At 38.6% G+C, this 21,626-nt stretch overlaps 1 protein-coding gene across 3 annotated transcripts in view; it reads left to right on the plus strand.

Moving 5' to 3' along the window:
* LOC127637564 (signal peptide, CUB and EGF-like domain-containing protein 1) overlaps positions 1-21,626 on the plus strand; it is a 90,996-nt gene that overhangs the window by 58,107 nt on the left and 11,263 nt on the right. For all 3 annotated transcript variants that reach the window (XM_052118678.1, XM_052118679.1, XM_052118680.1), the window contains 7 exons: positions 11,587-11,709; positions 12,595-12,711; positions 12,916-13,038; positions 13,117-13,236; positions 16,367-16,477; positions 18,461-18,577; positions 19,591-19,749. In XM_052118678.1, the coding sequence (XP_051974638.1) occupies positions 11,587-11,709; positions 12,595-12,711; positions 12,916-13,038; positions 13,117-13,236; positions 16,367-16,477; positions 18,461-18,577; positions 19,591-19,749 (870 nt within the window). The remainder of the gene's footprint in view (positions 1-11,586; positions 11,710-12,594; positions 12,712-12,915; positions 13,039-13,116; positions 13,237-16,366; positions 16,478-18,460; positions 18,578-19,590; positions 19,750-21,626) is intronic.

Raw genomic sequence — 21,626 nt, forward strand, 5'->3', positions numbered from 1 at the left:
GACTCCATTCTGATGGTTGATGTGAAACTGAAACTCCTAACCTGTATCTGCATGAATTTATGCATTGCACTGCTGCCACATGATTAGTTGATACGATAATCACATGAATAAGTAGACGTACAGGTGTACCTAATAAAGTGGTAGGTGAGTGTATTTAAAACGAAAATGATGTTTATATGTACATCTACGTTTCTGTGACATCTGAAGGGTGTGTGCCCCTATAAGGGATAAACATGTGGTGCTGACTTCCATACAACAGCGAACAAGGAGGAAATTTAGACATTATTTTGATTTCATTGTGCGGAAAACTATCTGTGAAATTGTTTTTAAAAAGTAATGTAAAAGTAACTCAATTGGTAATAATTACTTTTTGATGAAGTAATCAATAAGGTCATCTAATTACAATTTTAGAGAAATAATCAGTAATTTTTAGTGGATTCATCTTTTGAATAACTTCCCAAACTCTGTTGAAGTGAGCTATTCGCTGCATTTTTTTAATAGTTCTTGTGCAGAACGAAAGTATGTGATTTGAAATCTGCCATCTTTGCTCACAGAATCTGATACATTTTTGAACCAATCACCTGTACTGTAAATGCCATGTGACTAATCATTTTGGAGCTGCATAAAAAAAACATAATGACATTTCTGATCGGCTGTTACACCACAAGAGCGCACACAGTCCCAAACACTTTTTTACGAACTATCCTGAGCTGTGACATCAAAGACAATTGAAAATGAAAAAATTTATGTACATTTCATGGCTTTTAAAAGTCCTACAAAGCAAATCAGGCACTGACAAAACATCAACTGTAATATAATGAACTATTTGAGATTTATATGTTGCTTGCAATACATTTTATTTAGTCAGAATACATGGCTACATTTGAATAGCAGTCATTAAAGAAGTAGGCTTTTTGTGCTCAGATTGTATAATTATGTTGTCTACCAGCAGGAACTAACTGGACCATGGTAACCATACTAGCCAAATCATGACCCCTTGAGTTAGTATAGAGTTTTCTTGATTTAAAACCTGATTGTGCTAAATGTACTTCTCGAATATGATGACTTTGAAGGGGTGATGTTGTGTATGTGCGTTGTCACTGTGAAATGTTATGTGTATATGTGTTCATACTGTAAGATGGATGTTGGTCTGGTTTGGCTGTGACCCGCCCTGATAATTAGGCCCGCCTGAGGGTCTTTCTTTAAAACTCCAACACAAGCCTTAGATCTGCTCAGTTACACCATTTATCACACACAGACACACACAACACACATTCTTTTTGGTCAATTATCACTGGTGTGCGTTGACAGAGACCGCTTATTACTGCCTGTTAGTGGGCTTTGTAAAAATAGCATGTAATCAAGTTCTGTAGCAAATAAGAATAAAGATTGAGCATACCAGCTAAAGGATGTTATATTATACTAACATCCATGTTAGTATAATAGCTGTGAACACTAGATCTGACACTGTAGATTTCTCTGTTCAGTTAGGTAGCAAGTGTGAGTGAGCAGTATTTTGTTAAGCTTCCCCTTTGATCGTCTATTCAGTAACCCCAGCTATAGGCTGATGCCTCTGACATAAAGCTGATTGGTTGGTGGAAGGACACGCCTAACAGGCAAAATAGAAGTCAATAATGACCGCCCGCTATTAACCAACAATAAACCAACATGGAAACTCCAGCTGGTCTAAGCTGGTCTTTTCAGCAGGGTAGGCAGAATTAATCTTGATGGACAGCTGCTTGTCAGTCGATATCCAATCAGATCAATATTTCCATGTCTTTACAATATAAATTTGTGTATTTGTTCTCTCCAGTAGAGAAAATGCAATAGGACTAGACATTACGTCTTTAACTGATTTAGCTCATGTTAAATGGGTTAGATTAAAGTCTTCAGTGAAACTGTAGTGACAGATGACAGAGCAATAATGATAGGTGGTCAGCTCTCATATGTAATCGGGATGTAACTGTTGCACATAACAGAAAAGACAGCACTGTCTCTTACATAATTACCACGGCGACTCTGCACATATACCAACTTTAACCACAGACTAAACAAAAAAGCACATCACATGAAGAGCATGCTTCTGTAATCAGTGTATGTGGGTGTCTGTAAATGTCTACAAGACATAAACATTTGATTAAAGTGTCCATTCATCATTTTTATGCCCCCCCCCCCTGCCTAGTAACATAATCATTTCAATATAAACTATTTAGGGTATGTTTAAATCCCCTGAATTTGATAAAAGGTCCCCATCAGCGATGACACTAGAGAACAGCCAGCCTGCTGACAGACACAGCTTGTTAGCACACGGAAAGAGTGAGAGAAAGACAGACTACCAAACAGAGTGTGAGAGGGTATGGATTGAAAGAGTGATTGAAATGATTGTGAACAGTTTCCAGATGTTTGATTAGAAGGTGTGTGTGAATGATGTCTTCTGGGAAAATGAATTATGAGAGTGAACATGGTTTTTCTAAATATGTGTTGCTGGGGTTAAATGTGCACACGTTCTTATAGTTGTGCATATGTTTCCTTGGTTGACGGGTACCCCAGGCATGTCCCCACTGGCCTGCATACTTGTATTTTTTGGACTAAAATGGTTAAAAAGGAGTTCAGCATTAGCTGTTGTAAAAAGAGAGTCCAAAGCACAGGTGTAGACTAGGGATGCACCGATACAATTTGAGTACCGATATCCGAATATTTAGAATGACATATGACCGATACCTATACAGCCGTGGCCAAAAGTATTGGTAGTGAAAGAAATTTTGTGTTTTGCAAATTGTGCTGCTTCAATATGTGTAGATTATTTTTTTTCACATGTTTCTATGGTATACTGGAAAACAATGATAAGCGTTTCATAAGTTTTAAAGGCTTTTATTGGCAAAAACATTCAATAAATGCAAAGAGTCAATATTTACAGTGTTCTGTAAATTGCTCTGCAATTTGCTCCGGCATGCTGGATATCAGCTTCTGGGCAAAATCCTGACCACAGTTTCTCGATGAGATTAAGATCTGGGGTGTTGCCTGGCCACAGATACAAAATGTAAATGTAATGATCTCCGAGCCACTTCATTATCACTCTTGCCTTGTTACATGGTGCTCCTTCATGCTGGAAAATGCACGGATCATCACCAAATTGGTCCTGGATTGTTGGGAGAGGTTGCTCTTGCAGGATGTTTTGATACCATTCATTATTCATGGCAGTGTTTTTGGGCAGAATTGTGAGAGCACACTTCCTTGGATGAAAAGCATCCCCACACATGGATGATCTCAGGATGCTTCACTGTTGGCATGACACAGGACTCATGGTAGTGTTCACCTTTTCTTCTTAATTATCAATTTTCCAGATGTCCCAAACAGTCGGAAGGGGGCTTCATCAGAGAAAATAACTGTGCACCAGTCTTCTGTTGTCCAATCCTTGTACTTCCTGCAGAATTTCAGTCTGTCCTTGATGTTTTTCTTGTGGCTTCTTTGCTGCCATTCTTGACACCAGGCCATTGTCTTCACCTCACTGTGCATGCAGAAGCACTCACACAAACCTGCTGCCAATATTTAGCAAGATCTGCACTGGTGGTGACACGATTCTGTAGCTATCTCGTCAGGAGGAGACGGTCCTGGCACTTTGTTGGACACTCTGGGACATCCTGAAGCCTTCTTCACTGCAGTTGAACCTCTCTCCTTTAAGTTCTTGATGATCCGGTAAATGGTTCTTTCAGGTGCAATATTCTTTGCAGCAATTGCCTTGCATGTGAGGCCATTTTGATGCAAAGCGATGGTGGCTGCATGTCTTTCTTTAGAGGTAACCATTGCTAACAAGAAAACAATGATTGGAAGCACTTCTTCCCTCCTTTTATAGCAATCAGTCTGCTCTTATAATCCAATCAGAATGATTGTGCCATGGTTTATGGAAACATGGGTAAATGCTTCATGCTGCAACCCCCATCCCCGAATGTTCAAGCCAAATCTACACACTTGTTTCTTAGGCAAAGATGCGCTATAGTAAACATTAGTGTAGATTGCCTTTGCAACATGCCGATTCATGATAAATTGCTCAAATTAAAGAAATTGCATATCGGATGAAACTAGAGTCTCTAGATCTATTGACTCAAACAGGTTTCAATGTAAAAATGTAATTTGGTTTCTTACCAGATGTAGGATTGTTGGCGTTTCTCCCAAAGACAAATTCTGCTGTGGTCGGCGCCATGTTATTTTGTCACATGACAGCTTTCACATACACGCAACTGCCAGATGTGTTTTTCTGCCCCCTTTTAACAGAAAGGAATCGGCCCTAATCATCAGCTGTTTTTAAATAATCGGCCGATGTCCAATAGAGCAGATAATTGCTTTTATCTGCCGATACATATGTTTGACTGATACATCTCTAAATAGATACCAACAGTGGAATTTGTTTCGACAACATGTTGAATGTTGCGATATACTGTATTATTGGGTCAATACTCCTGGTATTACCTGTGTTAATGCCTTGCTCAAGGGCACAATTGTGATGGCTCTTGGTTTGTTCCTTGTGGGAATAGAACCAACAACCTTTTTTCATAACATATGACAGTGACCAGCAATGCTGGTCTTCTGCAGGGTCACCTACCTCACCATTACCATTCTCTGCACCGCATCCCTTGAAAAGACCTGAAATGATAAAGGGTATACAACGGTCCAGCTCTATTTTTTGGCCTCTTTCTTTCCATCAATTCTCTTTAGGACTAGCACAGAATGTCTGTTTTACATGTCAAGCTAAGTAATTCACACAATAGCAGCCAGGGCAGCATCACCTCGGATGACATGGGCCCCTACGGAACCCTACATGCGCTGAAGAGTTTTAGAATTAGGGCAAAATCATGCTGGTTTTTCCTGGCTGCTCTGGACAAGCAACGTCTGTGTTATTACATGGCAAAATCCCTTTATGAACAAAGCAAATAAAACAGGCCATTTAAATCTCCAAAAAAATACACTGGCGCGCTCAAGAGCGTATTTCTCAGAGATTAACTAGCCTGAGGTGAGCAGCCTGAAAACGATCTGCGAAAACATTCCTTTTGTTGAAAACTGGATCCTGTAGCTCTGTCCCAACTTATTTGTAGAGGTTCATCTTTCCACAAATTTATTTGTTTAAATTTATTTTTTCTCTAAATATTTGGGAAGGCTACACACATCTCTGAGTGTGGACGTTTGCTCCAGAACTCTTAAGGATCCCACATTCTTCATGCAGGTTTAGACCTTTCTTTCTTTCTTGAAATGCATGTTTACTGCTCTGTTTTTAAGTAAATAAATGTAGATCCAATGATGTTCTGGTTAAGTTTAGTTCTAAAAAACAAAACAAAACAAAAAAGCAAACCGTTTTAACCAGTTGTCCAGCCTGGTCAGACTGGTCTGTTTTCTGGCTTTAGAGGGGTAAGACCGTTATCTCTAGGGATGCACCGATCTGATACCTGGATCGGCAAATGCTCCGATAGCTTTTAGACGGATCGGGTATCAGTCCGACGAGCCCGATCCAAATTCAATACTGTGTGTTAGTCATGTTTGTTACTGTCAAACTCCAAAAATAGCATAAAAGAACCATAAAAACATGATTAAAGCAGTTAATATGACTCGTGCATTTTATTCAAAGCCGATGCGATAGCTATGTGAATCACTAAAGGCTGTGTTTAATAAGTAAATGTATAAAATTTATGCGCAGCTCCAGTGCATTAGTGAAATGCGCTGCTCTCTTTACACACACACTGGCGGCAATATTTAGCCTTTACATGGTGTGCAATATTTGAGCGCTACTCATGAACCACATCTTAGATGTAGATGCAAAAGTTCGGTTCACTTCTAATATGTATTTAGAATGGCACTTTTTTTTTTTTAACCAGAATTTGAATAAGAAGCTAATTAAACTACTATGAACTTGCCTACAAACAGAGACATACAGGACTTCCTGGAGAGTTCAGAATGTCAAAATAAAAGCGTGAGGGTTTAAAAGTTGAAGGTGCACAATTAAGATATATTACTATATATTACTATTAGAATTTATTATTATTATTATCATTTGTTTACAAATGATAATAATATTTAAGTTAAATGTGTGAATGAAAAATTAGCTGATATCTCATAACTAAATTGATTAAAAAAAAGAGATCTAAATCCTTTTAAAGTCCAGATACAAGTTGAAAAACTTTTGCAAAAAAAAAACAACAACTGCATCTTTTCTACTTAAGACTTATACTGGAATTACTGTTAATTTTGCTGCAACATTATCCAGTATATTAATTAATAATAAAGTGTTTCTTAATAAACTATACATTTATATTGAAATAATGTGTAGTTTGATGTTTGTGTTTCTTTACATATTAAAGAGTACTCCCAATTAGTTCCACACAAAAAATGTAAGATATTCTAAACTTATTATGCAAAAAAAACAACACTGGCATCGGATCGTAATCGGCCAATACTGAGATTTCCAATATCTGAATCGAATCGGAAGAGATAAAGTGGTATCAGTGCATCCCTTGTTATCTCATTTGTCTCACTTTTCCTATTGAAAATCAATGTGGATTTAATATTCATGCTCTCTGTTTGTCTTCCCCAGCAGTTGTTTATCATTTACAGATGTTAAAATGTTTAATGTATTTGCTTAAACTCAAAGCTTATTTAGTCCCATTAAACTTAATTATGTGGAATCTCATTAGCACCCTGCCTGCGCTCAGGAGCTACTGGAATAACGTGCACATGTGTGAGTGTTTGTTTTGTGGTAGTGTGAATGCTAAATCACTGTTAAACATTCCATTATGTCATTGACTCTATAATTTTGTTAATCTGTGATTGAATCAGCATGATGTTTAATTATTTGTCAAGATTTACATTATCCATCATACATTAGCACCTAAACAACATAATTCTCATTCCCTTTTTCAGGTTAAAACAAATGTTTATAGGCTAAAAACTTTTGTCAGACAAATCCTACATCAGTTTGTTTGATGATATACTGCATTATATGATATGCAGTTGAAGCCAAATATATTTAAACTCAGTTTTTCACCATTCCTGACAATTAATTGTAGAAAACACTCCCTGTCTTAGGTCAGTTAGTATCACTACTTTATTTTAAGAATGTGAAATGTCAGAATAATAGTAGAGAGAATTTTGTATTTATTTTATCACATTCCCAGTGTGTCAGAAGTTTACATACACTTTGTTAGTATTTGGTATCCTTGCCTTTAAATTGTTTCACTTGGGTCAAACATTTTGGGTAGCCTTCCACAAGCTTCTCACAATAAGTTGCTGGAATTTTGGCCCATTCCTCTAAACAACTGATGTAAGTTTAAGTTTGTATGCCTCCTTGCTCGCACATGCTTTTTCAGTTCTGCCCTCAAATTTTCTATTGGATTGAGTTTGACTTTGTTGTCCTTAAGCCATTTTGCCACAATTTTGGAGGTATGCTTGTGGTCATTGTCCATTTGGAAAACCCATTTGCAACCAAGTTTTAATTTTCTGGCTGATGTCTTGAGATGTTGCTTCAATATATCCACATAAATTTCCTTCCTCATGAGGCCATCTATTTTGTGATGTGCACCAGTCCCTCCTTCAGCAAAGCTCCCCCACAACATGATGGTGCCACCCCCATGCTTCATGGTTGGGATGATGTTCTTGAGCTTGTAAGCCTCACCCTTTTTCCTCCAAACATAACAATGTTCATTATGGCCAAACAGTTCAATATTTGTTTCATCAGACCAGAGGACTTTTCCCCAAAAAGTAAGTTCAGTTGTTCACAAGTTAATGTAATCCTGCTTAGAGGATAGTGTAGACGTTTGTGGCTCGCTGTTCTGGGCGAAGGGCCACCACCTTAGGCTAGTTATTAGTAAATGTATAGGAGGAGAAAGGGAAGGTGGAGGGATGCCAGAAGACTCAAAGCCATGTAGAGGAAAGCGGCTGTTTATATATGCTTACTCTAGCAATGTGATTGGTCGGATTAACTGACCTTGCTTCTCCCGAACCTTGTTTATAAAACTCCATTTCAGTAGTTTGCAAGTTAATGTAAACTGTGTAGAGGACAGTGTAGACGTTTGTGGCTCACTCAGCAATCAGAACAGGAGAACCCCCGCTGCGATTTGAATGGGAGAGCTCTTGTGTATTGCACTGGGGAACCAGGGCCACCTGAACGGAGGCATGAATCTTAGCCACTAGGGCAGGTCACTGGATAGGGACCCCTAGTGTCACTACAATCGACACAACGTCGAGTGAGTGACAGCAGGGGAACATCTGGGTTACTGTTGTAACCCCCGTTCCCTGATGGAGGGAACGAGATGTTGTGTCCCTCTTGCCACGACACTGTACCAACCGCTGTAATGGCCGACCCTTATTCTCGGCTCCTCAGTGCAAAACCTGACTAAACAGATGCAAGATTCCCTCCTTTTATACCTGTATGTCTGGGGGAGGGACATGCAAATTCTGTTTGCCAATTCCTCATTGGCCTTTTCTCTAGTTCAGAGGTAACCGAGGCTCTCAGAAGAAACCCCAAGTGTCACTACAATCGACCCAACCGTTCCCTCCATCAGGGAACAGGGGTTACAACAGTAACCCAGACGTTTGTCATGAAATTAGAAGGCACCTGGAATCTATGAATACCATGGTCTGATGTTTATTAACTTAAGCGTACAGTTTGGAGCTTTGCAGATTTGTTTTCCAATGTAATGCGAGTAATTTCATGACTCTGTATAAATGACAAGGGGTGTCTCTTTTGATGAGAACATATGAAACTGTTGAAGTTTGTGCCTGAGTGTTGGATTTAATGGATACTATAGGAGCACTGTTTGTGGTAGTGTGGTGAATAAAACAACTTGTTTATATTGATGACTTGTTATAGTTCTACGGAAACTGAAAAATTGGAGTATAAAGCAAGGTGCCAAGCTGAGTCATTCGGCGTCGATTAAAACCTGTTTCTTTAAGCTTGGGTGAAGCGTAAAATTATGGGAGATGTTGCACGCTTTTAAAATCATGCAGCAATTAAGTTGTATGTTCGAGCTTGTTAATAAAAGTTTGTAATCCAAAGATTCAGGCAAAAGTAGAGAAGACAGTCTGTAAAATAAAGTGATAGATTGATTTATCTGCGTGAGTTTGTCCTGACGGGAGGAGGGAATGACATGTTATAGTGTAGAGCTGAGCGCGAGTTTGTAGCAGGGCTTGCTAGGCGACTGTGTATAACTGTAGTGTGTTGTGGAATGGTCAGAGCAAGTGCTGCACGGCAGCGAACTTTGGTTTGAAAAGAAGTTGTAATTAGAGGATTGGTCGATTGAAAGGAATTTGCTGTTGCATGAATGGGCTAAATCATGTGGCATTTTTAAGGGAGAACAATCGTGATATTCATGTTAGAAGCAGACAAACAGAATCACTAATGAGGCTGACAGAAATCAGCTGTGCGGGAGTACCTGATTGAAACGCCAGGGATCATTGGAATGATGATGACTAAAATAGATAAACTTTGTTTCCCCTTATGTTCAAATGGAGCTGGGATAGAATATGAGAGGCATGAGCCGGGGCAATGCCTGTTCAAGGAGGCAGCTTGTGTGATGGACCGCTCCGGTTGAAAAGTTTAGATAAGAAAATACGAGCAGACGTAGAGAGCTGTTTCACATGCATACAGTGCAGATACAGTTGGTTTGCGGAAGCAGCCGATTTGCAGAAGCAGCTTCACGCTATAAAATGCTTCGCGAATGGAGCATAGAAAGAAACTGTACAAATGTAATACTTAATGTGGTAGCAGTCAGTACTGCGAAAAAAGAGCTGCTGTGGCAGCTTCTGTTACTCTAGCAATGTGATTGGTCGGATTAAATGATCTTGCTCCTCACAAACCAGGTTTATAAAACTCCATATCTTTCCCCCCATGTGCACTTGCAAACTGTAGTCTAGATTTTTATGGTGGTTTTGGAGCAGTGGCTTCTTCCTTGCTGAGCAGCCTTTCAGGTTATGTCGATATAGGACTCATTTTACTGTGGATATAGATACTTGTCTACCTGTTTCCTCCAGTATCTTCACAAGGTCCTTTGCTGTTGTTCTGGGATTGATTTGCACTTTTTGCACCAAACTACGTTCATCTCTAGTAGATAGAATGCATCACTTTCCTGAGTGGTATGATGGCTGCGTGGTCCCATGGTGTTTATATTTACGTACTATTGTTTGTACAGATGAACGTGGTATCTTCAGGCATTTGGAAATTGCTCCCAATGATGAACCAGACTCCACAATGTTTTTTTGAGGTCTTGTCTGATTTCTTCTTTTCCCATGATGTTAATTTAATGTAAATTTCTGACCCAGTGGAACTGTGATATAGTCGATTAAAACTTGAAAAATGACTTGTGTCATGCACCAAGTAGATGTCCTAAACGACTTGCCAAAATGATAGATTGCTAATAGTAAATATGTGGACTGGTTAAAAATGAGTTTTGATGAGTTCAACCTAAGTGTATTTTAAATTCTGACTTCAACTGTAAGTTGCTATGGGCATTATTTTGACCTGAAAGCTTCATCTGACAGGTAGACAGGAAATAAACTGTCAGATTTGATAAAGCACTTCCTCTAGGTCATAAAGATTGTGGCGTTCCTCACAGGCTCACACTTGCTTTTATCAGCCATCTTTAGCATTCTGAATCTGATGTTGCAGACAAAAAAAATGGCACAAATGTATCAGTCTGAATCAGGAAACATTTTGAATGCTGACTAGACCTTTCAAGCACACATAAAGGCAGCATAAAAGTAATCCAAATTATTCCAGTGGTTAAATCTATGTCTTCATAAGCGATATGATGGTGTGGGTGAGAAACAGATCAATATTATAGTCCTTTTTTACTATAATTATCCACTTTTACATTCTTACACATTCTGAAAGTGAAAGTAGATATTTATAGTAAAAAAGGATTTAAATATTGATCTGTTTCTCACCCAAAGTGACCAAGTGATTTAACCACTGTAGACTTATGGATTATTTTATGCTGCCTTTATGTGATATTCGGAGCTTCAATGGTCTAGTCACCATTCACCTTCAGAGCTAAATATTCATCAGAAGAAAGAAAGTTATACACATATGGGATGGCATGAAATGATGAGAGAATTTTATTTTTTGGGTGAACTATCCCTTTATTTTTAGTGGAAACTTTCTGTACTACCTCAATTCAGTAAATATTAGAGCAAACCTGGGCCTGCGTGTGTTTGCTAGATCTACTTAAATAACTGCAGAGGAAACCCCAAACTCCTTAACATACACACACACACACACACAATCTCTCTCACACACACCCTCAGTTTCCTACACATTTGTTGATGGGATTAGCTTTTATTGGGTTTGTGGAGGGCTGGCCAGGGTTGGCTGATATATTTAAGATGATGTTGTGGGACTGTGTGTGTATGTGGGTGCCTGTCTGTTTTTGTAAGTATTAGGAAAACTGTTTATATATCCAAAAAGCTGTTTATGAGAATACTTGTACTGGTTTTTCACCCCTGCGTCACAGTGTTTTTGGCTTTTCACCATCTTTATCATCTCTCTCTCTCTCTCTCTCTCTCTCTCTCTCTCTCTCTCTCTCTCTCTCTCTCTCTTCTCTGCAGATATTGATGAGTGTTTGGAGAATAATGGAGGTTGTGATCATTTCTGCCGGAACACAGTGGGAAGTTTCGATTGCAGCTGTCAGAAAGGACACAAACTCCTCACCAATGAGCGCACCTGTCAAGGTGGGTGATTGACACCTTTCAAACAAACGAAATATTTGTGCTTTGTAGGTGAACATAATTTTAGCTCTTCATGGCTGTTTACATTGATCTATCATTGTACAGCTTCTGGTTCAACTTAAAGGGATCGTTAATCCAAAAATGAATGTTCCGTCATCATTTACTCACCTCATGTTGTTCCACATCCTTACAACTTAAAAAAATAATAATAAAAAAACACCATAAAGCACTATAAAAATAGTTAATTTGATTTGTGTGATATAGTTCAAGTATTCTGAAGCCATAAGATAGCTTTATGGGAGGAACCTGCCAAAAAAATATGACTTATTTTGTCCTTTGTCACTGGATAAGATACCACAAACACACAAGCTGGAAAGTCACAGGATAGACTTAATGTCAACTGAGCCATTGGGCAATATAGAGACATGCTTATTTCCTGCCATTGAAAAGCAGTTTACACACACTGTCCCAAACCTTTCGCATTTGTTTGGTCGGTATGCTGGCAAGCATGGTGCATTGTAGCAGCATGTGTTTTCATGTGTGTGCATTTACTTGAGTTTTCCTGGATGTGAATGGTGGCAGATTCCTGAAAGCATGTCACAGCAGGAGCAGAGAACAAACAGAAATTATTTTATGAAGCTTAACCAAAACACCATATCACCCGATTCCTGGCTATCAGTGTGTTGGATGTGAGTGTGCATGTATTTACTCTAAATGGATAGCAATGAGGGATGTGTTGGTTAAGTGGTGTACAGGTTGTGTGCAACAAGCAATAGTAAAATTGTCAGGCTTGATTTTGTCTTGTTGGATGTTGATGGTTAAATTAACATAGTGGGACCAAGTTCTGATATACTACTGTGTGTGAATTTGTGTATTCCTCTGTCACAGATATTGACGAGTGCTCTTTCGAGAGGACATGTGACCACATATGCATCAACTACCCAGGCAGCTTTGAGTGTGTGTGCCACAAAGGCTACAGCCTCTATGGACTAACACACTGTGGTGGTGAGTTCACAGTCTCCAAACACATAGAAATACTCATCAAATATTTAAGGGGGTGGGTGAAAAAGTGAATGGCTGAGGACTGGAAGATACTGAACGACAAATAGAGAGCAACAACAAGAACAACAACCAAAAAAAGCAGAAATGGAAGGTTATGCTTGTTGAATATACTAAACCTATCTGTTTGTTTGTGTATGTGTGTGTCAGATATTGATGAGTGCAGTATTAGTAATGGGAGCTGTGAATACGGATGTGTGAATACACAGGGCAGCTACGAGTGTGTGTGTCCCCCTGGACAAAAGCTCCACTGGAATAAGAAAGACTGTGTTGGTAAGTCCTTGTCTCATTTCCTAAATATCCCATAATGTTTGAAGTTTCCATGGTAACTGTACCTTGTTTATCCATCAGAGGCGGTAAAATGCCGTTCGAATGGGAAGCTGGCACCTCGCGCTCAGCTCAGCTGTTCCAAGACAGGTGGAGGGGAGATGTGTTCTCTGTCCTGTCCGTCAAATGCCCTTTTCCTGGCAGGTCAGTACCTAATTTTGTCTTCTGATGAATTCAGTATTCATTGCAGTTTGATTTGTGTTGCACTAATTATTTCACATAATGTACATTATAAACTGTAAGTCTGGTCACTTTTCCGCAAATATGGTTGGTGACGATATTTGTTTACTCAGCTAAAACACTATTAACCGTGACTGGCACAAACAACATGACCCGATTTATGCCCTCTGCTGCTCTCTAGTGGTTCAAACCTTACATCACATACTTAAACAGGTTTATGCCAACAGGCTGGTAACTTTAATAGGATCGTCCATAGTTTAAGTCGAATTGTAATAAGGATAGTTTGGGCCGTGCTGATCTAATAAAAACAAATATCTATTGCAACTTGCGCATCTTGGAAAATTTACCATCAGAAGTTTATCTAATGTTCCAGAACTCCATGTGACAAAGCATATGCCGAATATTCCTCACGTTTAGCCACTAAAACAAATATATTAGCAACAAAATCAGGTATGTCTGTGAATGACACAATCGCCTATGCTGTTTGTCTCTTATATGGGAGGAAAAAACAGCTCCATAACTCAATCAAGAGGACAAATTCTTGATTCAGCTGCCTTTGTTGGTTGTGGCAAGTACAGCTTGGTCATGCATCATATGTATAATGCACTACAAAAAGTAGACCTGTATCATTAATCAAAGGCTGATGATGATGAGCAGGCTTATGGAATGAGAAAAGACCGTCCAGAAATTAAGAATAGCTATGGAGCATGAGAACTGAACTGTCAGCTCCTCACAGTGCTCATAAAGTGTCTTGGAATCATCATAGCTGCTGTTGGACAACCAAACAAACCATAAAGTGCAAAATGTGTATTATTGACCTAACCAGAGGACTGCAGTCATGTGATTTTTTTACATTCTATGAGAAAGTGTCCAAGTGTCTTTTGAAAATGTTTCAGTATGTTTCAGAAATGGTATTTCAGTAGGACATCTGTCATCTCTGTGGACTGAATTGATTAAGTTATTAAGGTATTAGATGCCCAGAATATGTCTCTGACAAATGTTATACAAGGAACTTCAGCTCAGAGGAATGTGTGTAAAACAAATTCAATTTAGTAACTTTCACTACTTTCAGACAAGTCTTGATTCACTCTCTTTGCACACCACACAACTTTTAACAAGGGACACATTCTGTTCTATACTGTAAGCCATAGTATGTAGTACGGTCTAGCATGCACTACTCAAAGTAGTATGCATTACGAATGCTATAATGCACTATAAAATCTAGTATGCACTACAAAACAAGCATGCATTAAAAAAGAATGCATTAAAAGTAATGCATTAAAAAGTAGTATGCACTGCAGAATTTAGTATGCTTTGTAGATCTTATGTGTACTACCAAAATAAGTTTGTACTTAAAATGAAATGTGCTCTAGGTGCTATATTATGCTGCATTCCATTCAAGTCAGATGTGTGATATTCCTACTTGATATCTCCAATCTCTGACTATGAAGGCATTCCATTGGCAGATGCTTGGAAGATGATGTGTAAGTGAAAAAAAACAGTAACGCTCCCATTAGCCTAGAAAGTAGTTTGATTTTCACCAGAGACATCTCCTAACACTAGCATTTGTGCACAGGTGTATGATTATAAAAAATAGAAAGTATAATTTACCATGATTTGAACACCTGTCTCTGCAAATATACATATTAAAACAAGCTTTAAATATCATGTAATGTAGGAACTTTGACTTATTTATCAATATTATTTAATAAAAGTGAATGTTTATCACTTTTTCTCTCGGGGTGCCGACATGTTTGTGTGATGCTACGCACCTGCATCTCGGCGAAATCGGAGTTGAAAATATCCGCACATGTTTCCAAGTTTGAGTTCCGACTTCAAGTGGCATTCCATTGCACTTTTCCTAGTTGGAAGTTGGGTTTGCGCTAATCTGACTTTCCGAGTTGAATGGAATGCGGAATTAGTATAGAAGATAGTGTTCTTTAGGGTAGTATGAATTACAGTATAGTACAATGTATGAAAACAATTATGGACTACAGAATCTATAATGTACTTGGTGGTACACACTATGTAGGAAACACAAGGTGTTGTAGAGGTTGTTATTAAATGTTACCCTTAATCTTGCCATCTGATTGATATAAAGATTGAGGACTACCATGGGCTGTAGTGTATATACACCTAAGGTAGTAAGTATATTACAATGATAGGATGGGCACTCTAGGTAGTATGCACTACAGTCTAGTATAAACTACAATACAATTTCTGATGCAGAATCTATTATTAACTACAAAATGTGATACACAATACTTAAGCAAGTATACAATATCTATAATTCATCTATAATTTGTGAGCACAAGGTAGCAAAGACTAGATGCCATAGGTGTTGTTGCTAAATGCTACCCTCCATCTTGCCATCTAAATTATCAAAACGAAGTGTGGATTACCATGGGCTGTGGTGTAAGTATGTCCTGGTGGGGTATAATAACAATTCTAGGTATTGCAAACTAGGTGGAATGCATTAGTATGACTGCAAAAGCAAATGTGCACTACAGAAACCAGCATGCACTTAAAATGTAAATGTTACCCTCAATCTTGCCATCTTGATCACCAAAAAAGGTTTGTGGACTACCATATAATAAAGTGTTTGTCAACTCACAAAAACAGCAGAGCTTGATACAGCAAGTGTATTTAAATATGAGTACATGAGTCTAGTATCTTTGCTAGTGTGTGTGCTTATGACTCTTGGATTGTATTTTTGTGTGTGTTAATAGTCTCCCTGGGTTCACACAGTGAGCACTAAAGCTGTATGAAACCTATTTTAATCCTGTTCACCCGTGGCCTGCAGCCTCATGCCAACAGAAATACTCAGCCTGCCATTGGATGATTTGTGGCCAGGCCAAAGTCAGGCCAATGACTCTCTAGACAGCATCACAGTGCTTTGTCATCCTGACAACCAACCATCTCCACATCATACATCATAAGCACATGCTAAAAAACATTACTCAGGTGCATGCTGCATCACTATCAAACTTTTTTTAAATAAATATGTGTGTGTGTGTGTGTGTGTGTGTGTGTGTGTGTGTGTGTGTGTGTGTGTGTGTGTGTGTGTGTGTGTGTGTGTGTGTGTTTTATTTAGATTCTGAAAACAGTTACACTTTAAGCTGTGGAGTGCCTGTCCAACCAGGTAAAGTCCCACCCAAGAGGAACGTCACTACTTCCAGCAGTAGCTTCTTGCAAACTTGCACAGGTAGTACGCACACACATGTTTATGCATTTACATTATATCTCCATTTATCCATATTGGTTATGCATTACTAAAACTAATATGCACCATTACATTTCAAATGCATTACATAAAAAGTAGGCACCAAAATTGTTGTATGCTTGCACTATAAATCTAGTATCTATTACATATGTCCTCTTGATTCGCTGCTTAACTAAACTGTGGTTCATCTGCACAGCTTTAAGACAAGGGCCACATTCTCTCCCATAAACCATGGGTGCACTACAAAATCTAGTATGTACTGCACATATCCTTTTGATGTACTTAGTGCAAGGATTCAGATGACCAAATGTTCCCTTGGCCCAGAATGCTTCTTTGGTTTCTTTGGCCTTTTTAGCAGAGATCGAACAGAACAACTATAGTGAGCCATATAGCATGACATGTTCCACTCCATTACACTGCATCAGAATCTTTATGACCATTGACAGTGTTCATATACACCTATCAGCCACAACATTAAAACCACCTGCCTAATATTGTGAAGGTCCTCCTTGTGCCGCCAAAATAGCTCCAACTCGCATCTCAGAATAGCATTCTGAGATGATATTCTTCTCAACACAATTGCACAGAGCGGTTATCTGAGTTACAGTAGACTTTGTCAGTTCGAACCAGTCTGGCCATTCTCTGTTGACCTCTCTCATCAACAATTCTTTTCCATCCTCAGAACTGCCCCTCGCTGGTTGTTTTTTGGTTTTGGCATCATTCGTAGTAAATTCTAGAGACTGATGTGTGTGAAAATTCCCGGAGATCAGCAGTTACAGAAATACTCAAACCAGCCCATCTGGTGCCAACAATCATGTCAAGGTCCAAAACACTGCGATCACATTTTTTCCCATTCTGATGGTCGATGTGTACAACTGAAGCTCCTGACCCGTATCTGCATGATTTTATGCACTGCACTGCTGCCACACAATTGGCTGATTAGTTAACCGCATGGATGATTGTTGGTGCCAGATGGGCTGGTCAGAATGGCGCCAAAAACAAAAAACATCCAGTGAGCGGCAGTTTGGCAGATGGAAATGCCTTGTTGATGAGAGACGTCAACAGAGAATGGACAGACTGGTTCAAACGGGCAAAGTCTGATCTAAATCAGATAACTGCTCTGTACAGTTGTGGTGAGAAGAACAGGGTTGGCGCTGTTTTGGCGGCACAAGTGGGACCTACACAATATTACGCAGGTGGTTTTAATGTTGTGGCTGATCAGTGTACAGAGATCTGCGATGAGATTTAGGCCAGGTCCTATCGTTCAACCCCACATAGGTCACACATCCACAAAAACGTTACTATTAACCCTGGGACTCTCTCGTTCCCAGAGATTCCCTTATACATTCTCAGAATTTAACATTCCCCATACGGTTCATTCTGTAGATTTTGGACAGGTTCAGAGAGACAAACAGACTGCTTAGAAATACTCGAGCATATGCACACGCTGCTCCTTGTGTTGGACGGCATACATAGGAATGCTGTGAACCTGAGCAAATGATACTGTGCTGGCTGCATGTCTATATGCTGACAGATTTTAAATACACAGACGGGTTTCTACCACAGCGGCTCCTGAGGTGCCTGGGGTAAACACGTTTCATGCACGATTCACACATTCCGGAAAAAAAATTATAAACCCCCGCCGCTGGTTCAAAAACCATAGGTATGGTTCTAGTGGGACAGCAAAAGTTTGTAACCACAGTCTGTTCTTGCTTCAACTCCTGAACCTTTGTCTCCCTTCTTGACTTTCTTTTTTATTTCTCTTTAATTCTCTCACTGAACTTGGACTCGTTGTTCTCAACTAGATACTCCCATTTGTAATACTTTGGAATGGCCTACTAAGCCCAAAAGACAGATTTAGTATGTTTGAAATTTGGAATTCAAAGAGGCATCATATTTTGAAATTTTCCATGATTATTATCCAAACTTTGCAAGTGAAAACTTTGCCTGTTTCCTGTCCATCAGAGATGCTGGCCCAGCCTATAAAGCAGAAAGCACGGTTTAAAATCAAAGATGCCAAGTGCCACCTGAGACCCCGAAACAAGGAGAAACACAGAGACATGGGAAAGCAGAGCTTTCAGGGTAAGACAGTTAGACAGCATGTCAAGCACTGCGAATTTAACCAATGTTTTCATAAAAAGATAAACAGATGTGTCCTCCAACTCATCTTTCTTTCCTTTGCTTTACTTCCTTTTTCTATTTTCCGGTTTCCTTCTCAATTTTTATTTTTCTCAATCTTTCTTCTCTTTTTCCCTTTCCTCTTTCCTTCTCTTTTTTTCATGTTTCGATTCCTTCTCACTTCTCCTTTTTCCTCTCCTTTCCTTTTGCTTTTTCATGTTTCCTTTCCTTCTTCCTTCTCATTTTTCCTTTTCTTTTCCTATCATTTCCTTTCCTTTTCTTCTTCTTTCTCATTTTGCTGTTTAATTTTCGTTCCTTCTGCTTTTCTTGTTTCCTTTCCTTCTTCCTTCACATTTTTCTTTCCTTTCCTCCTCCTTTCTTGTGTTCCTGTTTCATTTTCTTTGCTTCTGCTTTTCTTGTTTACTTTCCTTCTTCCTTCTCATTTTTCCTGTTTCCTCTCCTCCCTTTTCATTTGTATTTTTTCCTGTCTTTCTTGCTTCTCCTTTTTCCTTTCCATTCCTTTCCTTTTCTTCTTCTTTCTAATTTTTCCTGTATCATTTTCTTTCCTTCTGCTTTTTCTTGTTTCCTCTCATTCTTCCTTTTCTTTTCTCCTTTCCTTTTTCCTTTATATTCCTTCAACCTTCTAATTTTTCCTGTTTCCTCTCCTCCTTCCCTTTCATTTAAATTGTTTCTGTCCTTCTCCCTTCTTTTTCCTTTTCTTTATTTTCCTTCTTATTTTTCCTGTTTCCTTTCCTTCTACTTTTTCATGTTTAATTTCCTTCTTGCTTCTCCTTTTCCTGTTTTCTTTCCTTCTCCCTTTTCCTTTCCTTTGTATCTGTCTAATCTGTTCTATCTCCCTTTTCTTCTTCCTTCTAATATTCCTGTATCCTTTCTTTCTATTTTTCCCTTTTTCTGTCCTTTCCTTCTTCCTTCAAATTTTTCCTGTCTTGTTTTCTTTTCTATTTTATTTTCCTCAGCTGGTCAGTTCCCCTGCACCGATGACTGTCAGGTAACGTTTGTGAATCTGAAGTGTGACTCATCCAAAAAGCGCAGACGAGGCCGTAAATCTCCTTCCAAAGAAGTTTCCCACATCACCGCAGAGTTTGAGATGGAAATTAAAGAAGAGGAAGCCTCAGGTAACATTATGCCTGCATGTGTGTAGTTTTAACTCATTAATTGTAGTGTCCAATATGTCAGCCATCTACATAGTGACTTTGTAGTACAGTGTTTCTAAAAATGTGGGGTGCATCCCCGTATTTTAGGGGCACGAAAGACTGCCCAGTTCTCATTCACTTTCTCACATTCAAATATACCTTGATGATGGAAAAATGGAAGAACCAATGTGCGTGATTTATTTTCCTGACACCACCTACTTATGTGGTGTCAGATACTCACTGAGCTGTGCTTCTAAACAATGTTTTGCATGCAGGCAACATTAGAATGGGTGAAGAGGAAGATTTCAGTGAATTAACACTTACATTTCAGCCTGTTGTTTACACAACGCTATCGAATGGCTTCGGTAGACTTGACATGTACTGTACGGTTGTGCACAAGTGATATGGATAACCTTTACGGTGGCTTCATGTGCTTTTGGAGCTTGACAATCACAAACACGGTCCTCATATCTGTCCGTCTTGTGTGTATTAACATTGCTCAATTTGATATATTAAAGTACATAAACCTATTTTTTTATGTAACTTAAAGTATACAAGGCCTAGTGACAAACGGTTCATATTATATTGAGATATTAGTATTCAGATTCTAATATCTGAAGTGTATAACGTTATATTATTCAGCAAATAACTTTAAACTGAAAGAATGCATTCAGTTTTTGTTGTGTATTTTAATTAAAAAATAAATTCTGTGACTAAGCTGAAACAAGATATTTTCTTCGATAATTTTATAGGGTGGTCAGTGGGGTAGTAGTGTCTGAAGAGGTGGGCATATTGTGATTTTAGGAAGGACCCCACCCCAAAAAAAAGATGCAAAAATTCATATATTTACATTTATGTACAGAAAATAAATATATTTAATAAGAAAAAATGGCTGATGTAATTATAGTCCCACATGAACTTACAAAATGTATATCATTAGGGTAAGTTTCTTGCTGACATGGTGTACAGTACACTACTAAGACAATGTGTTATCTTGATGTTAAATACTGTATTTACATTTCTAGGTCTTATTAATCTTCCTTTTTTAGGCTACTATGAAAATGACTCTAATTAATAAACTAATACATACATACTACCCAATATACTGTTTTGTATACTGTGTATACTAAACAGTATACAAGTATTCAACAGGCCATTCAAGATGTATAAGAATTTCTTCATCAAAACAGAATTTAAGATTTTTAGGATTTCATTTCAGGCCTCCTACTTAGAGTAATGTCAATGTATTCCATTTAAGTCAATGTATTCCATTTTTTGATGGTCCAAAATGCATATTTAGGGTGCATAAAAAAATCCACATGACTCCAGTCGACAAATACATTTCTACTGAACCCAAACGATTGATTATTTTTAGAAACAAAACAATACTTATATACTTTTTTGCCACAAATGTTCGCTTCCGTACATCTCTGTGACACGCGCACATGAGAGGGATAACGTAAGCTTGTTGGTAAGGTCTTGCATCACATGGAGGAGGAGGCAGGAGGCCTCCTTGTTTACAACAGAAGGAGCACTGTACAAAAGTTTAGTTGTCTTTGCTGTAGATTTGTTTTGTTCAAAATGGTCCTTTGGTGTGTGTATCCTGGAAGTTTCAATCTTCAGAAACCCCAAAGAAAATGCACGCCAGGAAAAATATAAACTTTTCATCGATTGCATATACATGATCATGAGCGATTGAAGCTCTGGCTTATCGCGTTGAACCTGGATATCAGTACACCCATACATTCTCTCAAATATTGGAGGGTGTGCAGTGAAAATTTTACAACTTAGGATTTCAAACCATTGAAAGAAACAAAGGGTCCAAATATTTCCAGCGAACTCAGGTATGTGTGAGATCA

The sequence above is a fragment of the Xyrauchen texanus genome, chromosome 45, assembly GCF_025860055.1.
Source record: "Xyrauchen texanus isolate HMW12.3.18 chromosome 45, RBS_HiC_50CHRs, whole genome shotgun sequence".
Taxonomy (NCBI): Eukaryota; Metazoa; Chordata; class Actinopteri; order Cypriniformes; family Catostomidae; genus Xyrauchen; species Xyrauchen texanus.